Raw genomic sequence first — 22,030 nt, forward strand, 5'->3', positions numbered from 1 at the left:
CCAGCCAGGTTCTCTAATCTAACGGCCAATCAGGAGTTCAAAGGATTCAGCCCTGCCTGCCTCCTGTCTCTTGGACCACAGGGATGGTCTTAGCGACTTTGCCCTTTTTGGTGGCCGCTGTGCTCCATTCATCTTCAGTGGTCTTAATGAGCCCCCAGGGATGGTGCGTCTGCTGTGCTTTCCCCTGGATTGAGGCCAGGCGCTCTGCTGAGAGATCAGCCTATCTACCTCCCACAATACCTAATATTATTTGGTACCTTTATCTGTCTTCTGGACAATACAAGTACTTTCAATATAATCTTGCCAATTATGATCTTCCAAATCTTTTTGCCTAGTATTTGTTTCCCTTTATTTGTAAGTGTCCCCAAATTAGTCATTATTTTAAAGCTAGTATTTTAGCCTTATTAAGTCTTATTTTCAGTACTGCCTTTTTTCTTCTCCATTGGTTTCCAAACTCAGTCTTTATCACCAGTTACTCCTTGTTTCCACTTTTCTATAGAGTAAATTTGGTTTACTGGGCTCACTTGGGTATAGGAAACATGGTACACAGCTATCTTTGTCACATGCAAAAGGCAAACCAGTTGCGCAGATTAAAAAAAAAATCCATCCCTTATATATTTGAATCTATTTTTGAATATTCTGTTCTAATGATTTATAGATTCAAATATATGTGGAGATTTATTATATGATAAAGATGACATTTCAAATTGTTAGGGAAAGGATAGACAGGTCTATTATTGGTCTGATATGACTTATAATTACAGTATTTTATAATACATTTTTCATATTTGATAGAGTAAATTCTCCTGGTCAACTATCTTTTTTCTTTTCTTTTTTTTTTGAGAGAGAGTCTCAAGCTGTTGCTGTGTCATGGCATCTCAGCCCACAGCAACCTCAAACTCTTGGGCTTAAGCCATTCTCTTGCCTCAGCCTCCCAAGTAGCTGGGACTACAGGTGCCTGCCACTATGTCTGGCGATTTTTGTTGTTGTTGTTGCAGTTGTCATTGTTGTTTTTTAGCCCTGGCTAAATTTTGAACCCACCAGCCTCAGTGCATGTGGCTGGCACCCTATCCATTGAGCTATGGGCGCCACCCTTTTTTCATATTTTCTAAGCTATTTTCTCAGGCCTATTTTTCTAGAACAACTCTGGTCACTTCAAGGTTTGCTCACATTTTCTCAACAAAAATCCTGTGAGAGTTTAACTGGGATTTTTTTTTTTTGATGTTGCAGGCCAGTGTAGAGAGAATCAATAGCTTTAGAATACTGAGTACTCTTATCCTGCTACAAGTATATTTCCCTTATGTTTCTCAGCAGCATTTTATAGCTACTTATGTAAGTCCTGCACATTTCTTATAAAGTGTATTCCTATCCACTTAATTTTTAAAAATTCTTTTGTAAATGGCACTTTAAAAATTAGTATGTTCTATCTGGTTCATCCCTTCTATTTTCTGGGCTGTGTGGCTCATTTGTTTTCATGCTTGTTCTCTGAAACAGTTTTATAGCTTCATAGCCCTCTTGCCAACAGTATATGCCAATTTCTTTAGTGCTAAATGGCACTTATTCTAATAGGGTTCTTTGTGAACTGGTTGAAGAAGCCATTTCTCTGAGGAACAGCAAGAAACATCCTTAATGTGAGATCTAAACTAGCTGTAGCTCCCAGTGCTCAGCCCTGACAGTAGCCCACTCCCAGCTCCCACCTTTCTCTCTCCACAGAAGGTTTATTCTGAAACTGACAAGTACGTACATTGCACACTGACCATGTTGAAAACGGAACTTCTCATTTTCCTCCTCTGAACAGTTTCATTTCCTTCTTTCTCTTCCCTCTCTCCCTCCCTTCCTTCTTCTTTTCTTGTCTTTTTTCTTTTCTTTTCTTTTCTCTTCCTTCCCTTCCTCTCCCTTCCCCTTCCCTGTCCCCTCCCCCTCCTCTTCTTCTCTCTCTCTCTTTTTTCTTTCATGGCTAAATGCACAGAACAAAATGTAACATTTTAACCATTTTTTAAAAGAGAGACAGAGTCTCACTTTGTCACCCTCAGTAGAGTGCTGTGGCCTCACAGGTCACAGCAACCTCCAGCTCTTGCGCTTAGGTGATTCTCTTGCCACAGCTTCCCAATAGCTGGGAAATAGCTGGGACTGCAGGCGCCCACCACAATGCCCAGCAATTTTTTGTTGTGGTTTGGCCAGAGCAGGGTTCGAACCCTCCACCCTTGGTATATGGGGCTGGCGCCCTACTCACTGAGCCACAGGCGCTGCCCTTAACCATTTTTAAGTATACAATTTAGTGGCATTAACTACATTCAAAATGTAATCATCACTACCGTCTTTTTCACCTTCCCAAACAGAAACTCTGTGTCCATGAGGCAATAGCTCCCCTGCCCTTGGTACCCTCCACTCCACTTTCTATCTCTATGTGTTTGCCTGTTCTTGATATTGCATAGAAGTGGAATCAATGATTTGTGCCTGGCTTATTTCACTTCGTGTCCCCAACCAGCTCTTATTTAATGCTTGTCTCGCTCTGCAGGGAACAGTTTGGCTCATCCCAGCCGCCTTATCGCATCAGCTGCCAGGTCCCATTGTGGTTTCACATTTTGCATATCTTTTACAGACATTCTCTTTCTTTGACACAGCCCCCTCTTTGCCTCATGTCCCTGTGATTTTACCTAGCACAATACTGTCAGATGAATATTCTTTTTCTTTTTCTCTCTCTTTTTTTTTTTTTGAGACAGAGTCTTATTCTGTCACCTAGGCTGGAGTGCAGTGGCAACATCATAGCTCACTGCAACCTTAAACTCCTGGGCTCATATGATCCCCTCACCTCAACTTCCCAAGTCGCTGGGACTACAGGTGTGCCCCACCATACTCAGCTAATTTTTCTTATTTTCTGTAGAGATAGGGTCTCACTTTATTACCCAAGCTGGTCTCTAATTCCTGGGATCAAATGATCTTCTCACTTTTTCCTTCCAAAGTGCTGGGATTACAGGTGTGAGCCTCCACAACTGGCTAGATGAATATTCTACAAACACACACCACCCCACTTGCTCAGGTATCAAGAACCCCTGGCCCCCAGTACTAGTTGAAGCCCAGAGAATCCTCATCCTGGCATTCAAGGCCTCTCACAATCTTTATCAATCAGCCATTTGAGCAAGTGAATGTATAGATTCATGGCTTGGTACAAATTTCGATAGGAGGAGGAGGAAGAGGACAAAATGCAAGGATATCTGGCAGAGTGAGAAGGTATCACCACCAAGGAGGGGAATGAGTACAAAGCAGGGACACAGAACAGAGAAAAGCTGCCTGTTCACAGCCTTACAGGGCTGGCACGGCCATGGGAAGCCTGCTCTGTACTCAGCTCTGCTGTGACTGCGAGGGGTCTAGAGCAGCCACAGGCCTCCCTGCATCCCTCTGTTGAAACCCTTCTCTCTGGGACCGTGGGGCCATAGCAGGACAAGTAATGTCAGAGTGTCCTCTATGCAGGCAAGAGGTTGCTCTGGGTGTCCCTGACTGTTTTCCCAGGACATCACTAATGATAAACACCTTCAATCCCACTGCCACCTGGCCTGCATGTTAAGGGTGAGGTAGCGTGTGCTCAGTAATAACATGACAATCATGAGCATTAAATACCCCAAACCTTCTCCACACTCATAGTTGTATTTTGGTAAGGTAGTCGCACATTGCTCTGGGGCGTGTTTCCCCTAATTATCAATGGGCAGGGCCTGTGGCTCAAGGGAGTAGGGCGCTGGCCCCATATGCCAGAGGTGGTGGGTTCAAACCAGGTCCTGGCCAGAAACTGCAAAAAAAAAAAAAAAAAAACAAACTTCATAAAATCCTCTAATTATCAAGCACAACCTAATTTGGAGCAGAAGACCTGAGCTTACTTCCAGAGAATTAAGAACAAGTCCATTATTCTAGTTTATTTTCAGTATTTTGGAACTAAGCCCTTGTGGGCTCAGAGTTCAGGAAGCTACTTTTGCGGTATCGGCTAACTTCTGCCTTCCTACCAAGATACTCAACCACTGCATCTTACAGCACAAGCACTGGGGGCAGGGGACTAATTAGTTGCTAGGCAACTATGATTCAATGAGGGAGGCCATCATGCTTTATAGGGACTAGAACATAATCTTTAAGTGGCTATGAAATTTTGATTATCAGCAGTATAAAAAATAAACATTGTTGCAAAAAAAAGTGTTGACAGATACAATTAACTCAAAATTGTGGACAGCTGTATGATCATGAGTGCCCAGACTTGGCCAGTCTTGGTGTGTGTTTTGCGCATCAGACCCAGGACAGAAACACTGAGATCAGCACGGAGTTCTCTCAGTTCTCTCTCCCTCCTCTTCTTCCCTCGTCCACCCTTCTCGTTCCAACTCCCACTATTTCTCCCTCCTCCCTCTTCTTTCTCCCCCTGCCTCCTTCCTCCCTCTTTCCTTCTCAAACTCGAACCTGCAGCATTCTACCTACCTTGCAATTTTATGCCACTGTTTTCTTATGCAAGCCTCATGCCTTTTTAATACAACATTTTTCATTTTAATATTGATTTTTTTTTTTGCCTTTTTTCTCTCTCTATTCTTTTTTTTTTTTTTATTGAATGGTAACTATGTACATTAATGCACTTCTGGGGTACAGTGTGGGGTTTTCACATGCAATCTGAAATACTTCCATCAAACTGGTCAACACAGCCTTCATGTCATTTTCTCAGTTATTGCTTTAAAACGTTCACATTCTACTCTTAGAAAGATTCACCTTTAATGTTGATTTTAAAAGAATCTCCTATCACTATCATGGTTACTTTTTATGTACCCTCCTACCCTGCCCACCTCCTCACCAGCATTGGTGAGGAAGGAAGAGTGAAAGGGTCTGGATCTTAAGTTCAGTGAATTCTGGTACTTGCCAATGGTAATTAAACGCCAAAGACTGAGTGCCAGAGGTGAATGTGTTGAAAACAATTTTCTGTGGTTTGGGTGAGTGGTTCTCCTGGGAGCTGAGGGGTCATTTCACTGACCACTCTCTCACATTCTTCTTGTCGCCTATGACCTAAAATGGGGACCCCTTCCCTCATCCTTATCCTGCTAAATGTGTTCTGGACCCCCCCCCTTTTGCTACCTCAGGAAAAAAGAGGAAGATTTGCAGACCTACTGGATGCTAAGTATTTACGGACCACATTACAGATCTGGGTCATATGGTAAGAGTGTAATTATTTCAAAACAAGTTTTAAATAAAACAGGCATTTAGAGGAAGCGCACTTAAGTCAATCCACTCTGAGTGCTGCTAGGGAGAAGCACAAGACAGACTCTGAATATTAATCCAGTTATGTCTTATTCTGTAATATTCTACAAACACCACCACCATCATCAACAAAAATAAATACAATTTTTAAAAAGAGAAAAATGCCCTAAATGTCTACAAACTTTTTAAACTTTTTAAACTTTCCTTATGAACATACAAGCTCAATACCTAACCTTTTGTGGCCTGGTCTTTTTCCCTCACCACATGATAGAGCTAATTCTTCAAAGTCACCAATAATCAAATTTAATGGAATAGACTCTTGTGGTCCTTTCTGTGATTCATTTCTGTGCAGCCAAGACCTAGAGTAAGCAAAGATTTCCTAAATAGGACACAAAACGTGCTAACTATAAAAATTACAAAAGATTGAATTTTACTACACTAAATTAGGAACTCTGTGCCATAAAATAGCATGAAGAACCTGAAAGATATCCCACCAACTAGGAGAAGAAATTTGCAATGTATAGAGCTAAAAATTTATATATAGTTATGAGATATAATGATATGTAATATTATGGTATATAATTTTTTTACAACAAGATAAAATAGGCAACCTTGTTTAGAAATAGGCAAAAGACATGAACAGGCACGTGACCAAAAATTTACACCAACTAAACATGTCAAAAGATGCTCAGCCTTAAAGTCCCCAGGGATATGCAAATTAAAACCCAATGAAGGCTAGGTGTGGTAGCTCCCACCTGTAATTCTAGCACTTGCAAGGCTGAGGCAGATGGGTTGCTTGAGCTCACAGGTTTGAGACCAGCCTGAGCCAGATAAGAGACCCCGTCTTGAAAAATAGCCGGGAATTGTGGCAGGTGCCTGTAGTCCCAACTACTCAAGAGGCTGAGGCAAGAGAATTGCTTGAGCCCAGGAGTGAGGTTGCTGTGAGCTATGACCCCATGGCTCTCTACTGAGGGTGACATAGTGAGACTCTATCTCAAATAAATAAAAAAAATAAAACCCAATGAGATATTGCTACAAATCCACAAGTTCTCCAGAATTAAAACCTGACTGTACCAAGCATTGGGAAGGATGTAAACTATTGGAACTTTCATACATAGCTGATTAGGGTTCAAATTAGCACAACTACTTCGGAAAACTGTTTGTTGGTATCTGAAAATATGTGTATCATATGGCCCCGGAATTCCACTTCTGAGTGTATACCCGACAGATGCAGGTGTTTTTTCCCCCAAAGACACTGATGTGAATGTTACTCGTGGTGCGTGAGCTGGGCTCTCTGTTCCTCTGCCTTTCTGTATCCTGTGCCTCCCGTTCCGGATGCCCTGTCCACCTCCCCACCTCTCAGGGTGCTACCCATCGGTCCTCCAGGTCTGCCATAGCGTTTGCTATCCATGTTCTTCTCTCACTTCCAGGTTGGGAATCTCATTTGCCTACTATGGGATTATCCTGGCCAGTGCCGAGCTGCTGGAGAGGGACCTGGTCTGTGGGTCCAAGTTGAAGTCGAAGTCAACGGTGGTGGAGGCTGGGGGGCACTTGGAGGAGACTCAGAGCCCCTGCTACTGCCACATGTTTGCCCCCTCAGACTACCAGACCATGATCATCAGCACCATCGGTGAAATTGCTTGTAAGTGTTCCTCTGACTGGTGGATGCCTTCCTCTGTTTTGGGTGGGGTATGTGCAATGGAGCCTTAGTCTCAGAGGAGAGAAGTGTGACCCTATGACATGGTTCCTGCCTAGGAGAATAGAACAAGTCCCCACATCAGGCTGACCTGTCTCCAGTTTGGATTGGTGTAGGGGAAGAGAAGCGTGGAGGGGGCAGAGTTTTGAGTTCCTGTATTATATCAGTTCCGAGATGTATTTTTGTTTTTTTTACATTTTAACATCTCTGAAATTGGGATGTCTCACGACAACTTGCGGCTTTGCGGCTTTCAATTGGTAACATTATTTCTGTTTTAGTAGACATAAAATGATGGTACTTGAAAAGCACTGGCACCTTGAATTTGATGGAAAACAGTACAAAGTGTTCAAAATAAAGGTCTAGCAAGTTGGCAACAGACATATGTGATATGATAAGCATCTCGGGCACCAGCGCCTGTCCGTCTTGAACCCACGTGGGAAAGTCTGTTGAAGGAGCTATGACAGCAACAGGGCTAGGTTTTGGCTGGAATGCTCAAGAGGTTTGGATGAAGTTGCTTTTTCTGAGATGACAAGGATGAGTCCATGCCAGCACTGATATATGCCACTTGCATTCCAAGTCTTCAGAAATTGTCTTGCTGTTTGCTTCCCAGTGAATCCTTTGAATATGCTGGGCATTAATTTCCTGGGCAGACGGCTGACCCTGTCCATCACCATGGGATGCACAGCTTTGTTCTTCCTTCTCCTCAATATTTGCACTTCAAGGTATTTTCTCTTTGGTTGCTTCAAAACAAGCAAGTTCTATGCCATAGTTTGAAAATAGGGTCTCCTGACCCATGGTGCTCAATACAATGGGAGAAGGGACAGTCCCTTTTCCCAAGGTAAGCAAAGAATGGGCAGCTTGTTTGACTGGAAGGATGGTGCCTGGTGCCTTCCACTCCCCGTTCCTCTTCCTATTGAGCCTGCCCTTTCTTAGAGAGTGCAAGAGAGGGACACCAGTCCTGGTGTCCTCACTCTACCCACCAAAATATTTAGGGTCATTATATCATGCTTCCTGGAGAAGTGGGACTGTAGTTGTTAACCAAGTTATTTGGATTAACTCCAAGGGAGTTGAGTGATTTAAATAATGATCACAGCTGTGGTGTGAAAATTCATTTCATTCTTAATTTGCAGGCCTAGAGGGGCCTGGGCTGTAATATACATCATTGATGCTGCAAATTGTACCATTTTCCAGGGGGTAAGGGCAACAGGTGTGCTAATCTGGAGGTCAAGCTGGAACAGCCCCTTTGAGGGAATGGAGAGGGCCTGGTGTAGAGTTGGGAGGAGGTTTGCCTCAGGACCCCACCATTGGGCTAATTGAAAAGCAGCCCCTCCCCTGGGCTCTAAGCTTTTGGTGGATACAGCTGAACTGAGCCCGTGGGGTCCTCACACTGCCTTCTAACTTCCCATTCTCCTGCTTCCTGTTCCCCAGTGCTGGCCTGACTGGCTTCCTCTTCACGCTGAGGGCTTTGGTGGCAGCAAATTTCAACACCATCTACATTTACACAGCTGAGGTTAGTTTCCTTCAAGGGGCTGGTTACGTCAGGGAGTGCAAGGTGAGCTGCTCATGGAGAGTGTCCATCCAGAGGTAAGGCATCTCTGGCTTCTGGGGACTTTTAAAAAGACAACAGAAGGGCTTGGCACCTGTAGCTCAAGTGGCTAAGGTGCCGGCCACATACAGCAGAGCTGGCAGGTTCAAATCCAGCCCGGGTCCTGCCAAACAACAGTGACAACTACAACCAAAAAATAGCCGGGCATTATAGCGGGTGCCTGTAGTCCCAGCTACTTGGGAGGCTGAGGCAAGAGAATCGCTTAAGCCCAGGAGTTGGAGGTTGCTGTGAGCTGTGGTGCCACGGCACTCTACCCAGCATGACAGCTTCAGGCTCTGTCTCAAAAAAAAAAAAACCCACAAGGTTTACAGGCAGTCCCCAGGTTATAAACAGCGGCCTTACATACAACTTGCACTTACAAAGGGAGGCTGTTACAGTAAGTTACGAACATCTGACTCACTAGGTAATAGGTAAATGCACCTGTTCCAACTTAAATGCAATTCAACTTAAGAACAAACTTACAGAACCTATCTTGTTTGTATCCGGGGCCTGCCTGTATTTGACACGGATTTTCCCCTCTCCCACTCAGTCTACTAATGGCCAATCTCACTGGATAGCGTGCATGTGAAGGAAAACTCATTGCTCTAACAGTGTGCTTCTCCAAGTGAGACAGTCAGGTGGCAACTCGTTGCTGTTAAAATGCAAAGTTCCCCATTTCTCTCGCTCTTTTTTTTGAGACATATTCTCATTCTGTTGCCCTGTGTAGAGTGCTATGGTGTCATAGCTCACAGCAACCTCAAACTCCTGGGCTTAAGCAATCCTCTTGCTTCAGCCTTCTGATTAGCTGAGGCTACAGGCACCTGCCACTATGCCCGGTTAGTTTTTTTTTTTTTTTTTAAATTTAATTTTTTAATTTCAAATCAACATGAGGGTACAAATTTTTAAATTCCGTTGTTCTCTTTTTAGCAGTGATGGGGTCTCATTCTTGCTCAAGCTGGTCTTGAACTCTTGAGCCCAAGCAATCCACCTGCCTCAGTCTCCCAGAGTGCTAGGGTTAGAAGGTGTGAGACACCATACCTGGCTCCATTTCTCTTGTTAAATTAGAATGTATTTTTTGTCCTTAGTCTTTTGAAGATCACTTCCTCCTCCACCTGTTATTTGCTCCATGTAGCTAAAATATTAATATAAAATTCACTGATTCTTTATTCATTTATTTATTGAATTTATACATCTACTATACGGAAGGTACTGCTTAAGGTAACTAGAGAATATACTCCCCAGTTTAGAAATCTAATATTCCTAGAAATGAAACAATATTTGCATAGGGAACTTAAGAGTATTTTAACTGGTTTTGTAATCTGTGGAGCTAGAGGAAACCGCACTGCAGGGACTGATAAAGCTGCCTTCCTTCTCATCTGGGAAATGGAAAAGTCCATTCCAGTTAAAGATTTGACACGTGAAAAAGCACTGAAGCCACAGAGAAAGGTAATCTTCCCCTCACACACAGATAAAAATAGAAAATTACGAGATATTTGAAGTATATGTAATACTTCATTTAGTTTCATGAACAAAATCTAAAATTATCTCATGAATATATATGAACCTAAAAAAAATCTAATAATGTGGTGTGCTTCTAGAATCATGTTTGGAATACTCAATTGACTTTGTGTTTTGGAATTTGCTGATTTCAAGGGTCATTTCTAAGTGTTTTTTTTTTTTTTATATCTATTGTTAAAAAATTTCAAAGAGTTGTACCTAAAACCGATAGCTGTCTATTATTCCATCTCTCTGATGACCTCAAAAGATGAAGAAAAGACTTCAGTATTATATCAAAGAAAATGATATCATTATACATCTGACTCCATTTTTTAAATTATAGTCAGCAACTTTAATTTTCAGAAAATAACAAATAAATAATGTTTCCTATACAGACATTCCACTCCTAGGCCTTCTCCTGTAAGTATAGAAGTATCCTTTGAGGCAGGGAAGTATCTTATTTTTTGAATTTGACAGATGGGGACTAACAAGATGTGGCTTACTAAAGTGGCTACATACTTTGCTTTAATGAGTTGATAAAAACTGTTTTGTATTAGATAGCATTTTAAAAGTTTCAACATTTTGAGAAATCATACTTTCCTATAAAGTATTTTCCTTATAATTTATTAAAACTTGCAGATTTACTAAATTTCTACCAATTCCTATAAGAATTTTGCATCAAAGAAGTGCCAGGCTTGGTACCCATAGCAAGTGGTTACAGTGCCAGCCACATACACTGAGGCTGGCAGGTTGGAACCTGACCCTGGGCCAGCTAAACAACAATGACAACTGCAACAAAAAATAGCTGTGTGTTGTGGCAGGCACCTGTAGTCCCGGCTACTTGGGAGGCTGAAGCAAGAGAATTGCGTAAGCCCAAGAGTTTGAGGTTGCCATGATCTGTGATGCCAAGGCACTCTATCCAGGACGACATAGTGAGACTCTATCTCAAAAAAAAAAAAAAAAAAAAGAAGTATCAGTTAATGAGGTTCTATTACAAATGTAAAAAAGTTGCAGTACAAAAGTAGAATATGGCCAGGTATGGTGGCTCGTGCCTATAAAATCTCAGCAGCCTGGGAGGTTCACTTGAGATCAGCCCGGGCAACATAGCAAGACCCCATCTCTAAAAGAAAAAGATTTTTTTTAATTAGCTGGGCATGGTGGGACATACCTGTATTCCTCAGCTACTCAGGAGAATGAGATGAGATGGGAGGTGACAGAATGAGACCCTGTCTTTAAAAAAAAGAAAAGAAAAAAGAAAATAGTTGTGAATGGTAGCTATTCTGATAGTTACTAATTCTAATAGTTAGGAATGGTAGGGCAGCTGCCTAGCCTTCTGGTCAGTTCTTTTCACTGTATCTATATTAAACATTTCATCAAATCATTACTCTTTGGGGATTTTTTTTTTTTTCCCATTCAGTAGAACATTCACAGCTCTGAAGTGGAAATCTATCTGATTCCAGAGCTTATCTATCTAAAATTATATTTAAAATAATTCAACTAAATATATATTTTTGGAATTTGTTCCTTTAAAAGATAAGTTCTAAGTGTTTATATTTTGCTGATATTTATTGCTATGAAAATTCAAAGTTGTCCTCTGAATTCTGAGTCTGTTTGTTCTTCTACATAGAGCAAAGCCTGGGCAGGGGAGAGAGGAGGGCTTGGGCAGGAGACCCGCACTGACGGGCACTTTCTGTGCTTCCCCTGCAGGTCTACCCCACCACCACGCGCGCCCTGGGGATGGGAACCAGCGGCTCCCTGTGTCGCATTGGTGCAATGGTGGCGCCATTTATATCCCAGGTACAGCCAAGAAGTGTCTACTGGGAGAGTGAGTCTGAGGGAAGGGCAGAAAGAGGGACCCTAGGTCCACTTAGGTCAAGGATATAACCAAGGCTTTCTGTTGACTTCACAAATTTTCTTAAGGTGCCATTTCCCCATTGTTTGGATTTTGATAGGGAAAGAGGTTAAAGGTCTGCAACCAGGCGCCCAGTCGGCCAGCGGCATGCACTGCACTGCAATGCACTTGGGCTTTGCTCAGCTTTAAACTGGGTATTGTTGGAGGAAGACGCAAAAATGGTGGATGATGCAGGAGCCTGGGCAGTGGGATGACCATGGCTCTAACCCTGAGTTAGGCTTATTGTCCAGTCAGTTGTCCAGGTGGGCAAATGAAGATCAGAGAGAGAGAGTGCAGGAGGCTGAGCTGAGGTGCAGGGAGGTGGCATTAGGTACAGGCAAGCCAGGCACAGGCTGGGATAAGACCTAGGGGTGACCTGGGACTGCAGATGAGGCCTTATTTCAGGAGAGACAACAGAGGCAGACATGGCAAGCTGGAGGGCGCTATACATCTTGCCCCTCTGCACTGGTCAGTCCTTTTTGACCATAAGAAACAGAATCCACTTGCTCTGGCTACAGTGGGGGAAAAAAGGGCAGGAATGAAGCTGGTGCCTGGGAGGGCCTGATCTAGGAAGTAGGGGGCCGACAGGGACCCAGGCTTGTTGGGCCCTGGTCACTCATCTCCTGAGCCTGTAAGCTTTGCTCCTCTCTCCCCAAAGACCAGTGTGTCATGCTTGCCTGTGTACATGGCAGCCCCCTGAATCCCATACATGTGTCCTTAGCTATGACTGCCAGAAGATACTGATTAGTTCCCCCAGATGTCTAGAAAGGGGCTCTAGTTGGCCAGGCCTCGTCAGTTGTCCATGCTTGAGCTAAACCAGCTGCAGCCAAGGGTCAGGGTCATGTGCAAATGCGGCTGGGGGAGGTGAGGGTGAGCTTTTCAGAGAAAAAGTTGTCAAGGGATGAGTAGACTTTAGCACAGATTTCTTAAAATTTAACCGAGAGATTTTGTTTCTACTATTTTTTAATTATCTTGAGAGCATTTTCTGCATCTATCTATAAAAAAAAAATTGAGGCAGCTTTTATCTGGTGTTTTTGCCTTTCAAAATTCCTTTATACTTATTTTATCATTTTTAGCAAAGAACCTAATAGAGAAAGAAAGTAATAAAAGATTGACCCTTTTACCAGGTGACCAGATGAAGCCTAGTTTATTCCTCAAGCTTTCATTAGGAGTTGGGTGTCTTGGTTCTCAACCATCCAGAACACTTCCTGGGGCATTTGCAGCCGTTTCTCCCGGGAGCCACACTGCTTTTGGCAGGTGTGTGCATCGGGGAAGAACCCCCCAGGTCTCCCAGGGCCACAAGGCCCTGCTTTGCTCAGTCTCCTATAGCTGGGTGGGTTCTCAGTTTTTTATAATTGTCAATTGTGTTTCTCTGCTATGCTCATTTGTTAAGTGGAAATCAATAATAGCACCTGCTACAGAGGTTTGTTCTGAGGATTAAGTGAGATTAGTAATGTGGAACACTTAGTTCCATGTTGGATACATAGTAAGCTCTCAAAAAATGTTAGCAAATAATGACCACAGTGATCAATAACAATCAGGACTAAATGCCATTCAAATAAATATTTCTCAATAGGAAAAATATTTTTTAAGTCCAGTTGAGTTATATGTGGGTCATTACAAAAGTTTGGAGATGCACAAAAAAACAAGAAATATAAAATTCGCACAGATGGAAACAAATGAAGCCATCCCAGCAACACTGGTAAGCCGAGCACGTTGAAACTCGCACGAGTGAATCAGAAAGACCCTGTCAACTGTGCTTCTGAGAAGTGGAATAATGGACCATAATAGTCTGTCTCAAAACTTTTGTAGGAACCCATGTATCAATCACTATGCAATTGGGGTGTTTTTCGTTCCTTAACAGGTTTGAATTGGGAGGTTTAGAATCTGGGAAGTTTTGTGTGTGTTCTTAGGATATTTGCCTAGGTAGGGGATGGGGTGAGATGCTCCAAGCTGACAGGTGGATTGGTATGACTGCTGTGGGCTAATCAGTCTGCCTTCCCTTTGAGGTGGTTCTAAAACTTTAGCGCTTATCAGAGTTACTAGAGTAACTTCATAATTGAAAGATTCCTTGACTCCACCCAGAGATGCTGATTCATTTAATTCTTCCTCCTTTTCTCTCTTTCCCACCCTTCCCCCACCCCTTCTCTCATTATTCTTTTGCCCTAAAACAAGCTGTTAAACCAGTTAACGTAAAATGTTTACATATATCACTCAGTAATATGCTTCCACATTTGAATGACTATATTAAGTCTAATACAAACGCTTCTTTTAAAATGAATGTCTTGCTGGGCGAAGTGGCTCACGCCTATAATCCTAGCACTCTGGGAGGCCAAGGCCGGTGGATTGCTTAAGCTCCCAGGTTTGAGAACAGCCTGAGCCAGAGTGAGACCCTCCCACCTCTAAAAATAGCTGGGTATTGTGGTGGGTTCCTGTAGTCTCAGCTACTTTGGAGGTTGAGGCAAGAGAATTGCTTGAGCCCAAGAGTTTGAGGTTGCTGTGAGCTGTAACACCACAGCACTCTACCAAGGGTGACAAAGTGAGACTCTATCTCAAAAAATAAAGTAAAATAAAATAATAAAATGAATGTCTCAAGATGTTTAGTTGACAGTAGAAATAATAGGGGTCATGAGTATGTGGTTCAAGGAAACAAGGGGAATTTTACTGTTAAAGGATTAAAGACTCACTTAATTACAGAGGGATCAGCACAAGGTCTCTATCAGTAAATCAGGGACTGCCTCCTTTCTTATTCTGGGGAATTTCAAGCAGTCAGGTGCTGTAGCCCTAGCTGGGTGTCTTAATCAGTTCAGGCTGCTATAGCAAGTACTGGAAGTCCAAGATCAGGTGGCCTGCACAGTTGGGTTCTGGTGAGGGCTCTCTTCCTGGCTTGTAGACGGCTACCTTCTTGTTATGTCCTCACATCCAGAAAGAGGTGGAAAGAATGCTGTATGATCTTTTTCTTTCTTTTTTTTTTTTTGTAGGAAAAGTTTTTATTGGTGGGGAAAGGGAGGCTGCAGAGCAGCACCAAGGAGGAGAGAGATAAGGAGAGAGTGGGGAAGAGAAGAGAGAGAGAGAGAAGAGTGAGGGGGAAGACAGAGGAGAGAGAAGGAAGGCAGAGGGAGGTGAGAGAGAGCTGTATGGTCTTTTTCTAAAAAGCACCAGTCCCATTCATAGTGCCATTCATGAGGGCTCCACCCATGAGCCCAAAGCCTTGCCCCCAAATGTAATAATGTACCATCATATCAGGCATTAGGAATTCAACATATCAGGGGACACAAATATTTAGTTCATAACACCAAGCATCCCTGGATTCAGTGGTGTGGAACTGCTGGTGCCTACGAGGGTTGGTTCGTCCATCTGGCATATCCACAGCTGTGGGCTTCACCCTGGGTTTGCAGCACAGGCCCTTGCAGCCCCAGGGTGCATGGCCACACCTGTGAGGGGTGCAGGGCATGAGTAACACAACCAAGGCCCCTCTCTTGTGGCCACACCTAAGATGGTGTCTTGTCAAATGAGACAGTCTAACCTGTAGTCCCAGCTACACAGGAGGCTGAGGCAGGAGAATTGCTTGAGTTCAGGAGTTTGAGGTTGCTGTGAGCTAGGCGGATGCCAGGGCATTCTAGCCTGGGACAATAGGTGACTCTGTCTCAAAAAAAGAAAAGAGAAGAGAAAAGAAAACCACCAAAAAGAATTCAATTAATTATAATCTATATTTGATGGTATAGAATTGAGGAATTGAGAATAACTTTATTCCAATCAAATGTTCAACATTTATTGAACTCTTAAACTCTGTGCCTGGCATAGCCCTAGTTCTATTTTTTGCAATAGTAAATAAGTGAGACAAATTGCCAGTGGTGTAGGCCTGGAGAGGCTTGTGAAAGCTGATCGTTACATTTTCAGTAAAATTTGCAAGCTGGTTAACCTCACATTGTTGTTTGAAATTAGCCACAGTGTTAGTTTTTTACACTGAGGACATTGGCTATTGCTATAAATCAGAGCTCTCAATTGGTCTTTTGAGAGCCAGCTCTTACTTCTATGGCAACACACCACCACATGGTGCCTGCCCTTGAGAATCTTACAATCAAGTTGGCTACTTTAGAAATATGCAGGTAATTTAAGATAATTTCAGACTGTGATTAGTGCTTCAGAGGTAATGTGATGAGTAAAAGGAGTGACAGACAGGCTTTTCCAGGCCAGTCCTTTCTCTGGAAAGGTGATGTGGCGGTTGAGATCTGAAGTAAGAGGAGTTGACGGTGGTGTAAAGGGAAATAGGCCTGCAAGTAGGATGACAGGTGGCACACGGGCCTTATGGTGGGACAGAGATTGGCATGTTCCAGGAACAGAAACGAGCCCGGGTGAGCCCAGTGGAGAGAAGCGCAGATACCGAATGTACCTTCTTGGCACATCGAGGACTTTGGATTTTATCTTAGGAACAGTGGGGAATAATTTCAGAGTTCTCAGATGAGAAATATGACCTTTTCTAAAAGATCGCTTTGGTTGCTATAGAGAGTAAATTGAAAGGGATCAGGGGAGAAACAAGCTTACAAGGCTAATTTCATGTTGCCACATACTGTTGACACGAAAAGAGAGATTTCAGAATTCTGAAAAAGTCTTTCTAAGATGGTATAAAGATATTGAGAAAGATGGTAAACCTGATTGTGTAAAATATTTTCACACACACACACAAAATCTACTGGGCAGTGCCTGTGGCTCAAGGAGTAGGGCACTGGCTCCATATACTGGAGATGGTGGGTTCAAACCTGGCCCTGGCCAAAAAAAAAAAAATCTAGTTTTTTTTTTTTTTTTTTTGAGACAGAGTCTCATTCTGTCGCCCTGGGTAGACAGAATAGCTCACAGCAACCTCCAACTGTTGGGCTCAGGAGATCCTCTTGCCTCAGTTTTTCTATTTTTAGTAGAGATGGGGTCTTGCTCTTGCTCAGGCTGGTCTTGAACTCCTGAGCTGAAGCAATCTGCCTCCTTTGGCATCCCAGAGTACAAAAAAGTCTGCTTTCAATAAGGATGAAAGGCAACTCCTCATCTTTCAAAGACCTCAAAAAATCCTAATTTAATTGTCATAGCTGAACAATGAAGTTGTTGTTCTATCAAATGCTTGACCTTCTCCTGAAACATTGAAAACAATGAGTCAGTCCACAGGTGACACAGAACTTCACAAGTTAATGGGAATAAAAATATATCCTTTTAATATTTTCTTTTCTTTCTTTCTTTCTTTCTTTCTTTTTTTTTTTTTTTTGTAGAGAGAGAGTCTTACTTTATTTCCCTTGGTAGAGTGCTGTGGTATCACAACTCACAGCAACCTTCAACTCCTGGGCTTAGGGATTCTCTTGCCTCAGCCTCCCAAGTAGCTGGGACTACAGGCGCCCACCACAACACCCAGCTATTTTTGTTGTTGTTGCAGTTGGCTGGGGCTGGGTTTGAACCCTCTACCCTTGGCATATGGGGCCGGCGCCCTACCCACTGAACCACAGGGACTGCCCCATTTAATATTTTCCTAAGTGATTTCCAATAAGTAATGGACTTACTGAGAAACTGGAAGTTGTCAAGGGTAAACAAAGCCTGGCACTGGTGAAAGAGATAAGGACAGGTTTTAATCTGTACCAGCTATTGTGGGAGAGAAATCCTGTGTGAGCTGAGGGAGGTGATTGGGTGTTTTAAAGAGAGAATGGGGTGGTGGGTGGCAGAGGCTTGAGCAGAGTCAGGGAAGTAAAAAGTTACAAATATCTGCAGAGGATGTTGGTCCATGTGAAACCCATCTGGGTTTGCTAACTGCCTCTTGCCAAAGTTGGGCTCCTGCCCTTCCGCAGGGGCTGGGGGATGGCGGCCCTGTCTGCAGGTGTTGGCTGGAACAAACAAATTCTTCTGGAAGCCTTGAGTTTTCTCAGGCAGGTGCCATAAGAGTGATTAGGGTCATCCTAGGGATGTGGCCTTGGCCTCTTACAACTGTGTTAGTGTTTGTTCAAGTCCTTAGGCCAGGGCTACACGGTGGCTCATGCTTGTAATCCTAGTACTCTGGAAAGTTGAGGTAGGAGGCTTGCTTGAGCTCGGGAGCTCAAGATAAGCAAGAGCAAGACCCTGTCACTACTAAAAATAGAGAAAATTAGCTGAGCGTGGTGGTACACACCTACTATCTGTAGTTCCACTTACTCGGGAGTCTAAGGCAGGAGGATCACTTGAGCCAGGAGTTGGAGGCTGCAGTGGGCTATGACTATGCCATCGCACTCTGGCTAGAGGCTGCAGTGAGCTATGATTATACCACTGCACTCTGGATAGGTGATAGGGCAAGACTCTGTCTCAAAAAAAACAAAACAAAAACAAAAACAAATCTCCACACCAAGGTTGAGACCTAGTCAACAAGAAAGCTCACAGGAACAAGGCTCACTTGGTCAAGGAGAGGATCTTGTGACTCAAATATGTTTGTTCTTATTACCTTCTTAAGTGATAAGAGATTTCCAAAGGCGCCTTTGACCACATGTGATGTTTTCCTTCCACATTGAAAACACGAGCACTTACAAAATAGAATTAAAATTCTCTACCTAATATTTCATTACTTAAATATAACAAATATATATATCTTAATGAGGCTCTTCTCATATATTTTTCTATGTATATATAAACACGCATATATAATGTACCCAAGTATCCTGGTTCACAGACAGTACTTTTTATAACTTTGTTGCACTTATGTTGCAGACATTATTTGTGTCTACAAACATAAAAAAAACAAGCCCGTTTAATACTGGAAAATATTTTACTGTATGTATAATTCAAAAGCTGTATTTTGATTAGTCAGTTCTGTATTGTTGAATATCTAACCTATTTCAGATATTTTTCTAACATAAGCAACAGTAATGAGAATCCTTGTGCTCACATTTTTATCGAACTATGCAATTATCTCCTTAAATTCCTAGAAATTGAATTGGAAGGTCAAGGGTCTGCCTGCTCTACATTTTGGCACATGGTGGTGCTATGGTGCTCTTTGGGGAGCTAAGGCATGAGAGCCCTGCCATTTCAAACTGCTGCCAAATGGCTTTCTTTGTCTTTTATCTTTGCCAATCCCACTGGCAATAAAAATGATACTTCTTTGTTATTATAATTAGCATTTCTTTTATTAGAAATTATACTGAATGTTCCCTTCATATTTTAATTGAGAATTTTATCTTTTTTTAGTTTGCCATTCAGACACTTGCCAATTTTTCAGTCTGGTCTTTAAAACATTGATTTGTGGGGGGTGGCGCCTGTGGCTCAGTGAGTAGGGTGCCAGCCCCATATACTGAGGGTGGCAGGTTCAAACCCGGCCCCAGCCAAACTGCCACAAAAAAACAGCTGGGTGTTGTGGAGGGTGCCTATAGTTCTAGCTACTTGGGAGGCTGAGGCAAGAGAATCACCTAAGCCCAAGACCTGGAGGTTGCTGTGAGCTGTGATGCTACAGCACTCTAATGAGGGCAACAAAGTGAGGCTCTGTCTCTAAAAAAACCAAACAACAAAAACATTGATTTGTGGGTTGGGTGCTGTGGTACATGCCTGTTACCCCAGCGTGTGGGAGGCCATGAGAGGATCACCCAAGGCCAGGAGTTCAAGACCAGCCTGGGCAACATAACAAGACCGTGTTTCTTTAGAAACAAAAGCAACATTAATTTGTGAGAATCTTTCAAATATCTATATACATGTATGCATACATACACACATATAATAGAGGACTTTGTGTGTGTGTGTCTATTTTTAACCATTTTTTCTGGTATATTGCAAATATTCTTCATTTTGTAATCATACTGCAAAGATTTTCCGTTTGTCTTTCAATCTTGTTTATGTTCTTCCTTAAACACACAGACACTCAATCACCATATCAATATTCCCTGTGTAGTTTCTGGGTTCTGTGATTAGGATTATGAACGTTATACCTCTCTTTTCCTCCAGGCCTTCTGTGGCCTCTTCTGTTTTGCAGGGGGAAGAGGGGAAGGTAAGCTTTTTAAAATTTTTTTGAGGAGTAGAAAAGAAGATAAACTTTCTATTAACATATAACATACACATAGGAGTGTTCAAATCGCATCCAAATTACTCAGTTTTCACAAAGTGGTCGGGCACAGTGGCTCATGCCTGAAATCTCAGCACTTTGGGAGGCCAATGTGGGAGAACTGCTTGAGGCCAGGAGTTCAAGACCAGCCTGGGTGACACAGTGAGACTCTGTCTCCATAAAAAGAAAATTGTTTTTAATTAAAAAAAATGTATGACATGAATGCATGCCACATTCTGACCCAGAAATCCCTGCTGAGCCCTCTTTCAGGCCATTGGAGTTTATTGAGGTGCAAGGTCTGATGCAACAAACAGCTTTATGATTTCCCAAACGGCAAGCTGGTTGTCTCAACACTATTTATTGAAAAATCCATTTTTTACTCGTGGATTAGAAGTGTCTGTTTGCTTATGTTTCCACGATTACTTGGCCTATTTCTAGCTCACTGTTTTAGCCCAGCGATCTGTCGGGTTTTGTCACTGTCATGTTCTTTTCATTACCCTAATGAGCTGTAGGGCACATTTTCAGAACTGTGTGTTCAGAGCTCACCTCATCGCTCTTGTCTGTCCAATAAGCTTTAGAATCATTTCGTTGCTGCCCCCCGTGTCTGCCCAGATCCTAGTAAGATTTCAATTTTTAATCCATTAAATGTATTAGCTAACTTAGGAAAACTGAACTTTTTTCTTACAATGTTGTCTACCTAAGAACAAGATTTGTTTCTTCATTTGTTCAATTGCCTTCTGTGCCCCTTGCTGGGATTTTTATAGTTTTCTCCAAATAGATTCTGTACATCTCGTTTATTCCCAGGCATTTCATGGCTTTCTGTTATCGTCAACAGAGTGTTTTCTTTCGTTACAACTTCTATTTTAACGTTATGAATAGTCATCTGTATTTAGAAGGCTATTGATCTTTTTGTCTGCTGACTTTTAAACAGCCAGCCTCCAGACGCATTCGGAATGGTTTCTCATTTGAGTCTCTGCAGTTTTTTTGACTTCTAATTGTATCCCTCCTGTGCTTTCAGTCTATCCTTCCTTGCTGAATGCTTCTAGTCACCATTTTAATGTGTTTCGGAATCCACAGCTTAAAACCCGTGGACTCAGCCCTGTTGGCTATCTCCTCTCTCAAGCCAAAGTCCTCCAAAAGCTTCATTCTCCTCCCCATTTCCTACTGTCCCCTCAACCCCTCTAGCCTGTTGGCACCATCTCTATGCCACCAAAATTAGTCTCTGCAGCCTCCTTCCCTCTAACCCCGAAGGCCATTTGCATCGCTCATCTCCCTCCCTCCACTTGGAGGACTGCTGGCCACACACTCCCTATGGCACCACTGTTCCTCTGCGGGCTTCCAGCAATTGCTCTCTGTGGGATTTATCCCACCTCTGTGGCTGCCTCTGCTCAGTCTCTTGTGACACATCTACTTCAATCTTTATTATTGTAGGTTCTTCCCTCCCCCTCTTTTCCCTTCCCCTCCCTCTCTGTTCTGTCACCTGGGATGGAGTGCAGCGGCATGATTATAACTCACAACAACCTCAAACTCCTGGGCGCTAATGATCCTCCTGCTTCAGCCTCCCAGCTAGCTGGGACTATAGGCACATACCACAATGCCCAGCTAGTTTTTGTACTTTTTGTAGAGATGGAGGTCTCACTATGTTGCCCAGGCTGGTCTCAAACTCCTGGCCTCCAGCAATCCTTCCACCTCAACCTCCCAAACTGATGGGATTCAGGCATGAACCATGACGCCTGGCCTGTTGTGGCCTTCTTATCATTCAGTGCTAGACCCTTACCTTATTTTTTTTTCTTGTTTTTTTTGAGACAAACTCTCACTCTGTTGCCTTGGGTAGAGTGCTGTGGCATCACAACTCACAGCAACCTCAAACTCTTGGGCTTATGCGATTCTCTTGCCTCAGCCTCCCAAGTAACTGGGACTACAGGTGCCTGCCTCAACACCCAGCTATTTTTTTTTTTTTAGAGACAAAGTCTCACTCTTGTTCAGGTTAGTCTCAAACTCATGAGCTCAGGCAATCCACCCACCTTGGCCTCTCAAGTACTGGGATTATAGGCGTGAGCCACTGCACCCAGCCACCTTTTCTAATTTTACTCTCCATGGAGGGGATATCAC

General features: G+C 42.9%; 1 protein-coding gene across 1 annotated transcript in view; it reads left to right on the forward strand.

Annotated features, from left to right (window-relative positions):
* Positions 1-22,030, forward strand: part of SVOPL (SVOP like) — a 62,253-nt gene that overhangs the window by 30,882 nt on the left and 9,341 nt on the right. The window contains exons 9-13 of the mRNA XM_012806233.1: positions 5,103-5,176; positions 6,651-6,862; positions 7,527-7,638; positions 8,345-8,426; positions 11,706-11,795. Coding sequence (XP_012661687.1) covers positions 5,103-5,176; positions 6,651-6,862; positions 7,527-7,638; positions 8,345-8,426; positions 11,706-11,795 — 570 coding nt within the window. The remainder of the gene's footprint in view (positions 1-5,102; positions 5,177-6,650; positions 6,863-7,526; positions 7,639-8,344; positions 8,427-11,705; positions 11,796-22,030) is intronic.

Source organism: Otolemur garnettii, unplaced genomic scaffold (assembly GCF_000181295.1).
Source record: "Otolemur garnettii isolate 467f Iridium unplaced genomic scaffold, OtoGar3 scaffold00049, whole genome shotgun sequence".
NCBI lineage: Eukaryota > Metazoa > Chordata > Mammalia > Primates > Galagidae > Otolemur > Otolemur garnettii.